This window comes from Bos indicus, chromosome 11 (assembly GCF_029378745.1).
Source record: "Bos indicus isolate NIAB-ARS_2022 breed Sahiwal x Tharparkar chromosome 11, NIAB-ARS_B.indTharparkar_mat_pri_1.0, whole genome shotgun sequence".
Lineage (NCBI taxonomy): Eukaryota > Metazoa > Chordata > Mammalia > Artiodactyla > Bovidae > Bos > Bos indicus.
The window spans coordinates 25588372-25603738 of NC_091770.1; the positions used below are offsets into that span (position 1 = coordinate 25588372).

Consider the following 15367-nt stretch of genomic DNA (forward strand, 5'->3'; position numbering starts at 1 on the left):
TGCTCTGTTCTTAGAGTACATCCAGAATTATCTTCTGTCATAAAAAGCCTCAAACAATACGGCTGGAAGGGGATGGAAGGTGTGTCTTCCAAGATGAAAAACGAACTTGGAAAAGCGCTAGATTAATCTGTCTAGGAGGATCCTGCATTTCCCTTTCCCGTTATGAACGTCAAATCTCCCCCTTCAAATGGTAAAAGACTCCTTTGTCTGGCACGGTGTGACAGTGCTCCTTTCCTTGGGTTTCTGATGGGGTCTGGGGGAGGCGGTGTAATTCAAAACAAAACAGGTGCAAGGAAAAACAACCTGATAGGCAGGAACTCAGCCCTTGAAAATCACAACTAATTTGAGCTCTTATCATCTTCAGTGTGATCTACAGGAAGGTACAGAATGCTGACTGAGCTGATGAACGTCTTTGTGAAGCATGCTAACACGTAAAGTCAAAATTGCTGAAAATAGACTTATTTCTCTCTTACGCACACACTCAAGTATCAATAGAGATTATTACATTACTATTTTGACACACAACATTAATTTTTCTAAAGCCCAGTTTTCTGTAGCTCAACATCCTTTCCTTGCCATCTGCATCAGTGGTCCTCACATTTTTTGGATCATAAACCCCTAACCCGGTGGTGGTCATAGTGGTGGCAGCTGCAGCGCCAAAAAGTAATAATAACCAGCAGGCACTGACCACTTACTATGTGCTGGAGACCTTGGAATGCATGACCCATGTATTAGTTCATTCATTCAATCCCCACAGGCAAACTAGAAGGTAGTTTTATCTGCCCATTTACAGAGGAACAAGTAGAGGCACGGAAATCTACTCGCTGAACACAGCACAGCTAGCAAGCAGCGGAGCAGGGACCCAGACAAGCTGGCCCCGAAGCCTCTGTTCTTCCTCACTGCATAGAATGCCCTCTTTGAGCACGTGCTCCCGGCTTCTGCAGACTTATTCAGAAATTATATAGGGCCTCATTAATACACTGTGTATGTGATACACCTGATATAAATAGTAGTTAAAAAGCAGACAGACAAGAAACAACATACTAACATGCTCCTGCACACACTTTACTGCCTTACACACCACGCTTTAGGGGCTAGGCATACCATGGCTCCCCAGTGCACTCTGAGACCTGACTCGTCTCCTCACTTCCTCTGCAAAAAGCTTCTGCGTTGTCCTCCTCCGTGCCTTGGCTCTCACCAAGCCCCTTGTCTCCACCACAGAAAACTAATTGAAAGGTTCTTCCCAAGCCTCTTTGAGCTCTCCTCTCAGACATGCGTTCTTGACCACCTGCCTAGAACAGCGTGTCTCTGGGTAGTGTCTGCGGCGTGGATGGCTTGTTTTCCATGGCAGCTCACAAGCCTCTTGAGGGCAGAAAACATGTCACATACTAACTTTTCTTTGTATTCTCCAGAGAACCTAGCTGAGTGTTATGCACTTAATAACCACACAATAGGACTGCCCTCACTGTCCAGTGGTTAAGACTCTGTACTTCTACTGCAGGGGGCATGGGTTCAGTCTCTGGTCAGGGGAACTAAGATCCTGCATGCCATGCTGCCTGGCCAAAACAAAAACAAACAAATCTTTCCCCAAACCCAAACAAACAAAAATCCCTACGCAATAGCTATCTGCTAAGTAAGAGAACAAACAAACTCTCTCCACATTTACTCCCTATCTCTAAGGCCCAGCCACAGACAGTTAGGGTAAGGATCATTCTAGAGAGGGAAGAGGCAATGTGATACTTTCAGATTTGCCTAAGCTCACAGGAACCAAGACAGACTGTGATTCTGTAGGGAAAGGACGTCAAACAGTCCCCCATAACCTGCACATACAGCTTGGGGACCTTATAAAGCATGCAAGCTTCTATGTAACAACCTCGCTCTGGCCTGCGTATCCACCAGTGCCCACTCCACAGGCACTTCCCATGATTACAAGTAAAGTAAAAGTTGCTCAGTCGTGTCCAACTCTTTTCAATCCCATGGACTGTAGTCCATGGAATTCTCCAGGCCAGAATATTGGAGTGGGCAGCCTTTCCCTTCCCCAGGGGATCTTCAGTCTTGAACATATACACATGTGTAACCAACCCAATTTCTGGAGAAAAGATGTTTATTCTTTATTTTAAAAAATAATAACATTTTCCTTTGTCTCTTGGTGGGATTTGCTCAAGACTTACCTCTTCAAAATGACTGTTGTGATGCATTAAATACTGCCGTCTGCCCTCCTTGCTCACCAATTCCTGATTCTCCTTATCCTACTTGCCCCTTTGGTCTACAGCAGTGATTACTTCTTAATAAATGACATACCTATTTATTATACTTCATACAATAAATTAGAGTAAGTTTGCTTTCTTTTTTTTAATTTAAATTTATTTATTTTAATTGGAGGCTAATTACTTTACAATATTGTATTGGTTTTGCCATACATCAACATGAATCCACCAGGTACCATTTCACACCAATCAGAATGGCTGCGATCCAAAAGTGTACAAGCAATAAATGCTGGAGAGGGTGTGGAGAAAAGGGAACCCTTTTACACTGTTGGTGGGAATGCAAACTAGTACAGCCACTATGGAATAAGTTTTCTTATAATACCATTTATTATTGCCTGTCTCCCTGCCTCTAGAATGCACACTCTTTGAGAGCTGTGACCCTTGAAGCCAAGGTCTCTTTTATTCTCTGATGTATTCTAAGCACCTAGAGCAGTGCTCAGTCAACAGCTGAATGAACGAACAAACAGATGGTGTCAGCTTCCACTTTACTCCACACCTTGAAAGCCCTGGAGAGAGTCACTCTAGCCCAAAAATGTTTTTTCCCTCTTGCAGAGAAGTTGCTTTAACTCCCAGCTACATTTTGACCATTTATCCTTGCCTAACTAACTAGTCAAACGCAAACCTCTGTTGCTCTCAGTTTTCTCATCACTGTGATGGGATTAATATCCTTTGTTCAGAAGAGCCGCCATAGAACCTCAATACATACACCTCCCCCCCAAACATATAAACACACACACTCTCTCTCAATAACTGGCATTTCTATACATGTGTATATGTATGTGTGTGTGTGTTATATCTACATACTTACGTACGTATACTCTGTTCTACCATTACTTCCCCATCTCTAATTCCAAACAGTACAAAAGCCAGGGGATCCAGCAACTGGAAAGCCTCTGAACTCTGCACACCCCTGGCTGATACAGTCAGTACAGAGCACTGGAAAACAGCGACGGGACGTTGGCGAGAGACGGCCACGGTGTACTACTGTCAGCGTTCCAGACCTGGCAGCTAAAAGCTGTCCCCCACACCCAGAACAGGCTCCCTAAATAACACACATCAAATCAAAGCCTTTCGATATTTATAAGGAAGGGATTAATTCATCTTCAAGAGAAGCATTTTAATTAAAAATGACTTTTCTGGGCTTATATCCAGATAGAAATATATTGCCAAAAGGTAAGATTTAACAAGGTCTAGTTGGTTGGTTGGTTTGTTTGAACTTAAGGGCCCAGGGCTTCCCAATCCTTTTCACATCAAGACACTTGCAGAATATAACCTTTCTTTGGCACTTGAAGATAAAGAGACGCTGCAGGTGACTGCCTGGAGCCTCCAGCCCCTGGAGGCTTCACTCAGACTCCCTGGGTGCTGAAGGAGTCAATAAAGACTTACACGTACAGCCATGTGAAGCTCTGCCTTAGTGTTTCTTGGACTGGGGACCTAGCAATTTAGATTCTTCTCCTTTCACAGGAACACAAGTACTCAGAAAGAATGAGTAAATCTGGCCACTAGTGACAAGAGTGAGCCTTTCTTCATGACTCATTCCAGAAAAAAAAGCACACTGACCAGCCGTCCATTTATAACTTACAACATCAGCATAATTTCATCTTTTGTTTTTGATTTTCCATTCCGAGATTCTATTTTCTGTGTAGAAAATAAACAACGGAGACAGGCCAAGCTTAGGTCACCAAGTGGAATCTGTCAAGGAATGTTTCATCTCTGGACAGCTAGAGAGAATTTCTACTTTATGTTTCACAATTTTGCACTTTTAAGAAATATGAGAGAGATGTTAAAATTCTTCAAGCATAAGGTGCTGTGTTATATGGTCACCTTTGAAAAGACAGAATTGATCATTCTTCCAAATTCTACTTACTCATGGGTTTTGGTGCAACAGTATTAGTAAAAACTTTTTTTTTCCCCTAAAAACATTCATTTCCTATTCAGAAAACTCCAGCAGAATTTATACTTAAGGCCACCTCCATTACTGACTTTTTATTTGTTTCCACTGCTTCTCTTTACAGCAGAGAAAAAAGGGTGGTTGGTCTTATTCCTCTTTCCTGAACAGTGATTCCTTCAGACAACTAGCTGACCAAAGTGGCCCATCATTTTTCTTTCTTGGTGTTCTGCTTTTCTTTTCCACAAAGTAACACCAAGATCTACCTCTGTTTTTGTCTTTGTGCTGTCTCTCCCAGCCCAGACCCCTACACCCACCCCCTTAAAGATCTTAACTCTGGCCCTAACACAGAGTCTATGAGGGTGTTACAGACTAAAGCAGAAATGCCTTAGCTTCAGCCTCCTTTTAAGACTGATGCCTTCATCTTTTGCCATATCTTTGTTTCTGTTATTCATATGCTCCCTAGTCCCTGAGGGTTTAACTGGCTCACTTGGCTTCTAGCCCACAGCTCCCCACACTGGGAGGTAAAAGCCTTAAAGGCAAACTCATGATTTCACTGAGCCTAGAACAGGGCAGGCATTCCACAGTGAACTGAATTCAATCTTGACCACTTTTACACGGTCCCAGCAGCTCCCAGGCCTAGGACCTATATGGTTGCCCAAGTTTGAGAGGCTTTGTTACACCCTTAAGGAAGACAGAGGTGTGGCAACTGTGAACCTGGCTATGACCTAGGTCCTGAGGATTCTGTATTTCTAGGTTAGGAGTATTAAATGGGAGACCAAAGAGAAATGATGGGAAAGAGGTGAGCAGAGGGAAGGAAGGTACAATAAGTACTTTGAAAGGTCTTTTACCAGTTGTAGCTTTGCAGGATTTCACTGGCATCCTTTGTCCCTCTATACAATATGGATGGACTTTTTTGTTTCCAGTGTTGTAGTATATCAAATTAGACTTAAGTAGACTAATTGAGTGATAAGGGATTAAAAACAGAGCAAAGATAGATTCTTGATTTGGTTCCCCTAGGCATAAAAAGTCATTATTCACATAACTATCAGGGAGGCAGCAAGTTCTAAACACTAAGGAGCGCAGGCTTTAATGTCTTCTCTGTACCCTGATTATCTCTGTGACTTTCTCTTTCCCAGGCTCACCTCAATTTCCTCATCAGAAACACAGAGAATGGTGGGTGTGTGTGTGCACGTGTGTGTGTGTGTGTGTGTGTGTGTGTGTGATAGTGTGTGGGCCTAGGCTATCTGAAGCCCATCCCTGGTTAATATTTCATGTCAACCCAAGGATACAGCAATCCTACTCAGCTCTGTAACTAGAAAAGTAGAATCTTTTAAACCCAGAATTCTCAAAGTGCAGAAATCAAGGCTCCAAATTTAGGGAGCTGAAATAAAAGAATTAAAGTATTCAACAGATTCTGCTGATAAAGATGGAGACAATGTAATTCCAGGAAAGGGACGTGTAGAATTATGGAGATTATTTGGATTAACTAAAGAAAAAAAGAATATCTTTGCCTAGAACATACATATAAATGCTAAAGTGGTTTTTCTGCTTTAATAGCAGCTGAATTTCCTCAACTGCCCACTTCGGCTTACCCAAATAAAAGAGCTTAATTAAAGAAAGAGCAAGGATCACTTTTTATATGTCTATACCATAGGAAAAATAACTGAAATGGGCAGGAAGTGAAAAAACTTTAGAATTCAATCTTTGACTTCAAATAGTATATATTTCCTTATGAAACAACCAAAGGTGAGTTAAGTACCCGAGAACCAGAATAAATATTTCCTCATGATTGTTGGCCAAACTCTTCCTCCATACAAGAGAACTTTGTGAACTCCAACACGATTTCTTGGGAGTGATAAGTAACGTAGCAATAATGTCAAGTCCCCAGTGTGAAGAATTCTGGCAACAAGAACAGATGTTTAATTTTACTTAAAAGACAGGGTAGCCCTGCCAGTGTTGTTCCCAAATGAGGTAATGTCCGTGGCTCTTATCTAGTCTTTATTGAGATTTAATGTCATTTACCACTGGCTCTAGTGAACCTGCAGGATAATCTCACCTTTTCTGACGTGTGTTACTTAACATCCATTTCAATATGGCAATTACGAGCCTCTGGTTTTTAAAATGATTAAGGAACAAATCCCACATGTTCTTTCCTTTTTTTCATGTCCTATAATTTGAGTCTTTCTTCCACAGTTCCCCCAAATTCAGAGCTCAGCATATTTCTTGTTTGCAAGGTATACGACAGAGATAACGCTGAGGTTTAATGTATTTATGTAAACATTTTTCAAAGATGTCAAGATTTATAATTCAAGAAAATGTTCTGTGAAAGAATTTGTTTTCTGATTACAAAATGATTTCCTGCTTTTGAAAAAAATAACAACTTTCTATTTACTTAGCTGGCTCTGAAAGTCCCATGGAGATGACTATTCCTTTCAAGCCCTAATATCGCTTTTCCAGGTGCAGGACTTTTACGGATTTCAAAGGTAGCTTTATGCAGAGAAGGAATCTATATGCTACAGGAGGGAATAAGACAGAGAGCCCTCCCCATCTTAACCCCTCCTGCTTTCCCCACAAAGAACAACAGAGTGAAACAGAACTATTGCAACACAGATGAGACACCCGAATAGACATGACAAAAAGATTTTCACATGCCTTTGACTTCCTTTTTGCAACCAGGGTATAAGCCAATCTCGGTAAAGACAGGAATCTGTTTGACAAACACAAACACAATACCGAGCACCCAACACCCATATATGTGTTGTTTTTTCCAACAAGCCATTCATTTCCCTAACACTCAGGAATAAGAGCAATAGCCACAAGCACCCCAGCGTTAGAGGGTTTTGACTTTCCCACAGTGTTTCACATATTTTGCAGCAGAAGTGACTTTGAGAATAGCAAAGGCAGCCCAGAGACAGAGTAAAAGACTATATGTTGTTGCTGGACAGACTGGCAGAACGCAAGCCAGACCTTTTAGAGGTGAGTATGGGGAATGAGGCTGGGAGGCCCATTTGTACCGCTGGTAGAAGAGCCAAAGAAACAATGTCAATCTGACTGCTTCTAAGTTTGGCCAAGAGTGGCTCTTCAGTAAAGAAAACTGGATGCCCCCTGACAATCCGAACCTTCCAACTCAGCTGCATCCCCTATGCATCTCTGAAAAGCCTGTTCTGCATGACTCATTACTACAGATTCCCTTCAAAGAAACAGCGGAGTCGCACAGAACTGTGTGGGCCTCAGGGTACCATCTTTATAACCAAGATAATGACCCCTACCCCTCTTCCTCATAGGGATACAGTGAGGACCAAGGGAGATGAGTGCTTAGGAGTTTGTACTGAAGAAACCACCAACGATCCATAATGCACATAACAGAGGCCAGAGCATCTGGTCTGGGATGCTTGGGAGTTGCACCATCTTTTCAGGAGATCTGCAAAATTAAACTATTTTCAAAATGACACTGAGACATTACTTTCCTCTTTCATTCTCATTCTCTCCCAAGTGTACAGTGGAGTTTGCCAGAGGCTACAAGGTGTGTGATGATGTCACCCCTCTAATGACTAATGGAATGTGTGCTCATGAGTTCCTGTGTTTTATTTTCTGTTTTAGTTTCTAATTAACTATCAATAGACAAAAGCCACTTGGGATGCTCAGAAACTTTCAAGAGGGTGAGGAGATCTTGAGACCAGTTTGAGACCGGCCACCCTAGAAGTTTTGTCCCACCCAACCCTGCAGTTCCCAGGTGGGCTGACTCTCAGCCAGTCTGAGTCTTTCTAAATGCTCTTCCCTCTGAAGGGTGGGTATCCCTCTCCCCTTCCCTTGGCTACTTTCCACTCTCTTCTTAGATGTCATTTTCTCTGGGAAGCCTTTCCTGACACCCCCAGGACCAATCCGGTGGCACTTAGCACATTCATTCTCTGGTCGTCTTCTCTTAATAAATGTATTTACTTGGTTTTGGCTGCACTGGGTCTTCGTGGCCGCACAAGGGCTTTCTCTTTGTTGTGGTGAGCAGGTTTCTCACTGCGGTGGCTTCTCTCGCTGTGGAGCACAGGCTCTAAGGTGCATGGGTCTAGCTGCCCCATGGCATGTGGGATCTTCCTAGACCAGGGATCAAACTCGTGTCCCCTGCATTGGCAAGCATATTCTTAACCACTGGACCACCAGGGAAGTCCTCTTTTTTACTGCCCTCAACTCCTTCAACACAAGAACTTGGTCTCTATTTTGACTTTGACACAGTAGTATAAAGAAGTCACTCAACAAATAAATACTTGTTGAATATATACAACAAACAAGGAAGGAAGGCAAAAACCAGGTTTCTTTTACATTCTCAACTAGACAGAATTAGTAACTAAAAACATCAGTTTTCATTTTATCACAGATTTATTAAAACTATGAATAATAATAATAATAATATTTATGCATCTTTCTGTGGACCAAGTACTATTCTAAGTACCTTATATGCATTAATTCATTTATTCTTCACAGAAATCCCTAAGAGGTATATACTACTATTATTATCCTTGGTTTAAAAGAGAAGACACATGTATAGGTATTGAGTGGTGGATCTGAAATCGACACCCACACAAGACCGGATCCAGAGTTGCAGGCTTTAACCACTCTACACATTTCCTGCAATGTCAGCAGCGTGGACTGCAGGCTTACAACATATATTTGGATCTCAAGGCCATCTCTCAAATCTGTTCACAAATCAGAAGCATGACCTGATATTTAAATCCCATCCCAGCCCTGCTTCACACCAGCCACATGAACAGCAGACTCCACTAATACCAACCTATCCCCATATTTACAGCCAGGGTTTAAAAAGGACTGTTCCAATAAGAAGCCTATTTCTCAATCATTTATTGTCCTTGAGTCTTGCCTAGAAGAAATGTTAAGTTAAAAGCAGTAAGTCATTTTGCTTATTTATTCAAAAGAGAAGTCTGCCTTGTAGCACAGAGAAAATAGGAAAGAAGGGTTTGACATTTAAGGTACAAAGCTGCCTGATGTGTATCAAGGAATGCTCACAACTTCACTGTGAACAGGGAGTGGCCCAGAATGTTCTTCAGGCATACTTGATGGAAAAGACACAACTTCTTCAGAGAGGAAAGCCAGATGGAAAAGCAGGCCATAGAAAACCTAGGTTTTAATGCAAAAGATGTTCTGACTGAGTCACACTGTGACACTGCATTCATGTTTATGATGAAAAAAGCACCCCTAGGAAATACCTGTTCTTTCAGCATTAGAAAACACTTCTACGCATAAAGTGAAAAGTCTGTGTATCAAATCGTCAGCGGCTAACAGCACCAAAGCTCATCTTGCAGTTATTTGACAGAAGTCACAAAGACTGACTTGACTTACTTGGAGGAGTGTCCCATGAATATGGTTTTGCCGGAAACACTGGTCAGTGCAGTCGGGGAGTTTGGCCAACAGAGTTTGGATGGTATTAGGGATTTCGTCCATCATAACAAACGGGACCAAGGCACGTGCTGCCATTTCACGGGAACGGTAGACAGGTGAGTGACCACATCTGAGAGGAGACAAACACACAAGACCATTCCATACACATGTCTACATCCACACTTTGCACATGCTGATGTTCTCTCTAGCTCTGGCTGAGACATCCCACGGCAGGAACGGGGGAAGGAGTTGCTTCCGATTCCAAATGATGTTTTTATACTGCCCTGATTTCAAATGATTTTTTGTTTCTTTGTTTATATTAGTTCTACAGGTGACTCTGCTCTTTTCATAAACATCATTAACATCTATGGTTCTACCACAGGTTGTAGGCTGTGGGCTGTCGTATTGCAAAGGGTGGAAATCAGGAAGGCAAGTGTGATTCAAGTATGCCAAAAGAAACCAGGCAGTTTCAACCAGGGACAGTTACATAAAGCAAGGGTAGAAACACCTGAGGTATAGTATAGTTAAATGTGTCTGGCTAAATCAGGTTCATGAAGAGCAGTGGGACTGCAGGCTGAGAAGTGGGTCAGGCCAGACTGGGGAGTGTCTGAAATGGCCAAATACAGGCTCTGAATTTATTGTCAAGAGAACAAGAGAGAGACCCTTGAGTCACCAAGTCCTTGCCTCACACCCAAAGAGCTTGGAGAGAAGCCAGTTCCTAAGTAAGTGAAAGTCATGGACAAGAGGTTATTTTGAGATTCTACAGAGGTGATTAGAAAGGCAAGTCATCTACAGGCCGCTTTTCTGTAAACACTTGGAACCTGAGAGTCCACAACCATTTTGTTGAAACTGTGCACCTGAGGGCCTTCACAGTCTTAATTGAAAGGAAAGCCCAATATGGTTAAGTCTTAGCTTAAATAAATTCTTGACTAGAACCCTCAAGACTTAAAGATCTTTCAGCCCATTAAAAAAAAAAATTCAACTTATATAAATGTCTTAAATGCCAAGACAAGAATGGGGAAGACAGAAGACAGCAGACTCTGCAGGGGAAAGAGATGGCCTCTTATCTTTTCCCCAAAATTAATCAATATTCCAAGAAAAAAATGACTGGCAAGATCTGGACCATTAGGCCCATGGGGCCATTGATGCTTAGCATATAGAGAGATAAAGCCCTGACTAAAGTGTAACACTTCAGAGGCATCACTGACATGTATCTTAATATGGCAGTAAAAATACAGATATAAGTTCTGTACAAATGTAATGATCTCAGCAAAATTTCATCTTGGGGAGAAGGATAGGTAGGAGAAAGCAGGGAAAGAAGAGAAAGAGGTACAGGATAAGTCAAAACACTGTGTTGTTTTTCCCCCTAAGACAGCAGGCTAGGGATGGGACAATCAGCACACACTTCCAGAATGGAGAATAGCTCACCTTACAACACGATGTGAGCAGACACCAAAGACGAAGGCTACAGTAGAGAGCTAGAGATTTCCCAATGGTTTTGACTGGACTTTGCCAACTCATCCATTTTCTCACGTATCTTCCCTTTAAAATGATTAAACATTTGATCTGTAATTGGCAAAAGGAGTCAAATGTCTGCTTTGGCCATGGTGGGGGTGGGGAGGGGCGCATAGTGGGGCAGTGAGTGAGAAAACTTCAATTGATGGAGAAAAGAAAATACTCTGAAAAAGCTCTGAGATTTAATTAGCAAATGACCTCATCCAGTACAGCCATCTGTCAGAAGCTTCCTGGGCTGTCTGTCCCCCCACCCCTCTGACACATAATACTTTGTGTTATAGTGTGCTTTATGTTACTGAAAAAGCACTTGTGTATAAATGTTTCTTTTCAAATACAAATAATTCTGACATGGTTACAGATGTTTAGTTTCTAATTAGCAGAAACCATACACTAAAGAATCCCCCTGCTTTTGCTCCTGACCTTTTACAAATGATGATTTCCCAAAGGAATCTGGCATCCATACAGGAGAAAGAATGGAAAGTCGGAGAAGTGCCAGAATTTTCTGCTTTCTGATACTCTGTACTAGGGTACTTTCCAAATGCACACAATCAGGTTAAAGAGCAAAACAAAACTGCCCCTCAAAAAAGTAATGCAATTACAGAAAAAGAGGAGAAGCCGATTTTTAAAGTAATATTTAATTAAGTACCATTCATTCTAAAGCAATGACTAAATGCAATTTAAAACTCCTCTCTCATGGCAAATTGTTTAAATGGAAGGACAGATTCTACTACACACACACACACACAACTATCAAGTTAAAAAAAAAATTTCCAGGATACTGTTTTGTCAGTCTTTAAGGACAGGAAATTCTTGATTCACATACTGTTGAAACCTGGCTTGGAGAACTTTGAACATTACTTTGGTAGCATGTGAGATGAGTGCAACTGTGCGGTAGTTTGAACATTCTTTGGCAGTACCTTTCTTAGGGATTGGAATGAAAACTGACCTTTTCCAGTCCTGTGGCTACTGAGTTTTTCAAATTTGCTGGCATACTGAGTGCAGCACTTTTACAGCATCATCTTTTAGGACTTGAAATAGCTCAACTGGAATTTCATCACTTCTACTAGCTTTGCTTGTAGTGATACTTCCTAAGGCCCACTTGACTTTGCATTCCAGGATGTCTGGCTCTAAGTGAGTGATCACACGATTGTGGTTATGTGGGTCATTAAGATCTTTTTTGTACAGTTCTGTGTATTCTTACCACCTCGTCTTAATATTTTTTGCTTCTATTAGGTCCATACCGCTTCTGTTCTTTATTTTGCCCATCTTTTCCTTTGTATCTCAAATTTTCTTGAAGAGATCTCTAGTATTTCCCATTCTATTGTTTCCCTCTATTTCTTTCCACTGATCACTGAGGAAGGTTTTTTTATGAAACAAGAAATTTCCAGATGTACATGAACCTTCCAGAGTATGTGAACCGAGAGCTTCCAGATGTTCAAGCTGGATTTAGAAGAGGCAGAGGAACCAGAGATCAAATTGCCAACATCTGTTGGATCATAGAAAAAGCAAGAGAGTTCCAGAAAAACATCTACTTCTGCTTTATTGACTACGCCCATGCTTTTGACTGTGTGGATCACAACAAACTGTGGAACATTCTGAAAGAGATGGAAATACCAAACCACCTGACCTGCCTCCTGAGAAATCTGTTTGCAGGTCAAGAAGCAACAGTTAGAACCGGACATGTAACAATGGACCAGTTCCAAATTGGGAAAGGAGTACGTCAAGGCTGTATATTGTCATCTTGCTTATTTAACTTATATGCAGAGTACATCATGCAAAATGCTGGACTGGATGAAGCACAAGCTGGGATCAAGATTGCCGGGAGAAATATCAGTAACCTCAGATATGCAGATGACACCACTCTTATGGCAGAAAGTGAAGAGGAACTGAAGAGCCTCTTGATGAAAGTGGAAGAGGAGAGTGAAAAAGCTGGCTTAAAACTCAATATTCAAAAAACTAAGATCATGGCATCTGGTCCTATCACCTCATGGCAAATAGATGGGGAAACAGTGGAAACAGTGACCGGCTTAATTTTGGAGGGCTTGAAAATCACTGCAGATGGTGACTGCAGCCATGAAATTAAAAGGCGCTTGCTCCTTAGAAGGAAAGCCATGACCAAGCTAGACAGAATATTAAAAAGTAGAGACATTACTTTGCTGACAAAGGTCCGTCTAGTCAAATCTATGGCAGTAGTCATGTATGGATGTGAGAGCTGGGCCATAAAGAGAGCTGAGCACTGAAGAATTGATGCTTTTGAACTGTGGTGTTGGAGAAGACTCTTAAGGGTCCCTTGGACTGCAAGGAGATCAAACCAGTCCATCCTAAAGGAAATCAGTCTTGAACATTCATCGGAAGGACTGATGCTGAAGCTGAAACTCCAATACTTTGGCCACCTGATGTGAAGAACTGACTCACTGGAAAAGATCCTGATGCTGGGGAAGACTGAGGGCAGGAGGAAAAGGGGACGACAGAGGATGAGATGGTCGGATGGCATCACCGACTTGATGGACATGAGTTTGAGTAAGCTCTGGGAGGTGGTGATGGACAGGGAAGCCTGGCATGCTGCAGTCCATAATGTCACAGAGTCAGACATGAGTGAGCAACTGAACTGAGGTGTCGAAGTGGGTGTGATGAGATCTAGCTTTTCTTCAGGTATATGTGGCCTGGAGTGTGAGGGGATATAAATAGTCTTTTCAGCTCTAAGTGGAATATATTTGAAGTGAAAATCTATCTTTCCCATAGAATTTTCTAGTTTTGATTCAGCAAAGGTGCCAAAATCAGGCAGAGATGATCTTTAGGAATACATCATCCTGTTTTGGACACTGGGGTTTGTGACTTGGACAAGTTGTAGGAACCTCTCTGGATCTGTTGTGCAGACAGTAATGGCAGTTATCTATCCCCAGTGAGATGGTGTCTATGAGAACATCCCAAGGAGGAAGGTACTTTGAAAATACAGTTTCAATAATGTGCCATGCCTCTGTTACAATGGGATCAGTATAGTCTAGAAATGGCAGGCCTCTCTGTGGCCCCAATGAGAGAATTAAGACTGTGGTGTGAACGCTGCTGTTGTTGTTACTCAGTCACTCAGTCGTCTCCAACTCTATGTGACCCCATGGACTGCAGCACACCAGGCTCCTCTGTCCTCCTCTGTCTCCTGGAGTTTGCTAAAATTCATCTCCATTGAGTCGGGGATGCTATCTAACCATCTCACCCTCTGCCACCCCCTTCTCCTTTTGCCTTCAATCTTTACTAGCATCAGGCTCTTTCCCAATGAATCAGCTCTTTGCATCAGGTAGCCAAAGTATTGGAGCTTCAGATTCAGCATCAGTCCTTCTAACGAATATTCAGGGTGGATTTCAAAAAAGAAAAGAACAATAAATTGATGATATGATGGCAAGGAGGATTTTTTTTTTTGCCTCCATGATAAAGTTGTAAGGATGACTCTGGAGGCCTCCTGAAAAAGGTGAGACAGCTTCTACTCTTTTAAGTTTCAATTCTACTCTTTTAAGTCTCTGGAAAACAAAACAAATGGGTTTTGAATCTCGAAGGTCATTTCGTCTATTATCATAGTTTGGAAAGCATTTTCTCAGTACCCCAGCTGTGTTCTAGGCCTGAATACTAAATCGTTCACAGAATCTGCAGAACACACAGACACTGGTGTCTTAAACCTCTAGCTCTCTCCCTTCAGTAAACCCTGTCCATGTTCATTTTAATCGTACATGTATCAGTTGCCTACTGTGTTCCTGACCCTGTGTAACATGAGATGACACATTCGTAATAGTAACACCTGCACTCCACAATTGTATAACCCTTGGCAGCTTATAAATGCCTGCACATCCCTTATCTCTCTATACAGCATTCCTGTAAGATATGAGGGCATTATAAACCTCAGTTAATGGACAAAAAGTAAAATGCAGCTCAAAAGGCTCAGAAAACCCTCCACGATGTATAAGCGGTAGCTCCAAGACCAGAACTGCCATCCATGGCTCTGCGATGGAGCTTGTGGGCTGTTTCAAGTTGTAGCTCACATCTGGGCATTGGAGGACCATAAAAATATCTCCCAGCTAATGAAAACATGGGCCTGAATTTACAAGTATGTGGAAAATCTCTGAATTAGTGGGTTTTTTCCTTTTTAACATTCGTAGACTCATGAAAACCTTTTAGAATCTAATGTAAACTGTAGATTCTCTCACCAGAACAGTAGATTTACGTGCATACGCATACAATTTCCCACCAGTTTTAGGAGGTTCATGGCTCATGCTCAAAACCCTTGGGGCAGAGTTTCCCAGATCCACGTCAAGAATCT

The 15367-nt window shown here is 41.9% G+C and overlaps 1 protein-coding gene across 5 annotated transcripts in view; it reads right to left on the reverse strand.

The window, feature by feature from the left end:
* THADA (THADA armadillo repeat containing) overlaps positions 1-15367 on the reverse strand; it is a 334979-nt gene that overhangs the window by 144599 nt on the left and 175013 nt on the right. For all 5 annotated transcript variants that reach the window (XM_070798571.1, XM_070798568.1, XM_070798569.1 and 2 more), the window contains one exon: positions 9508-9676. In XM_070798571.1, the coding sequence (XP_070654672.1) occupies positions 9508-9676 (169 nt within the window). The remainder of the gene's footprint in view (positions 1-9507; positions 9677-15367) is intronic.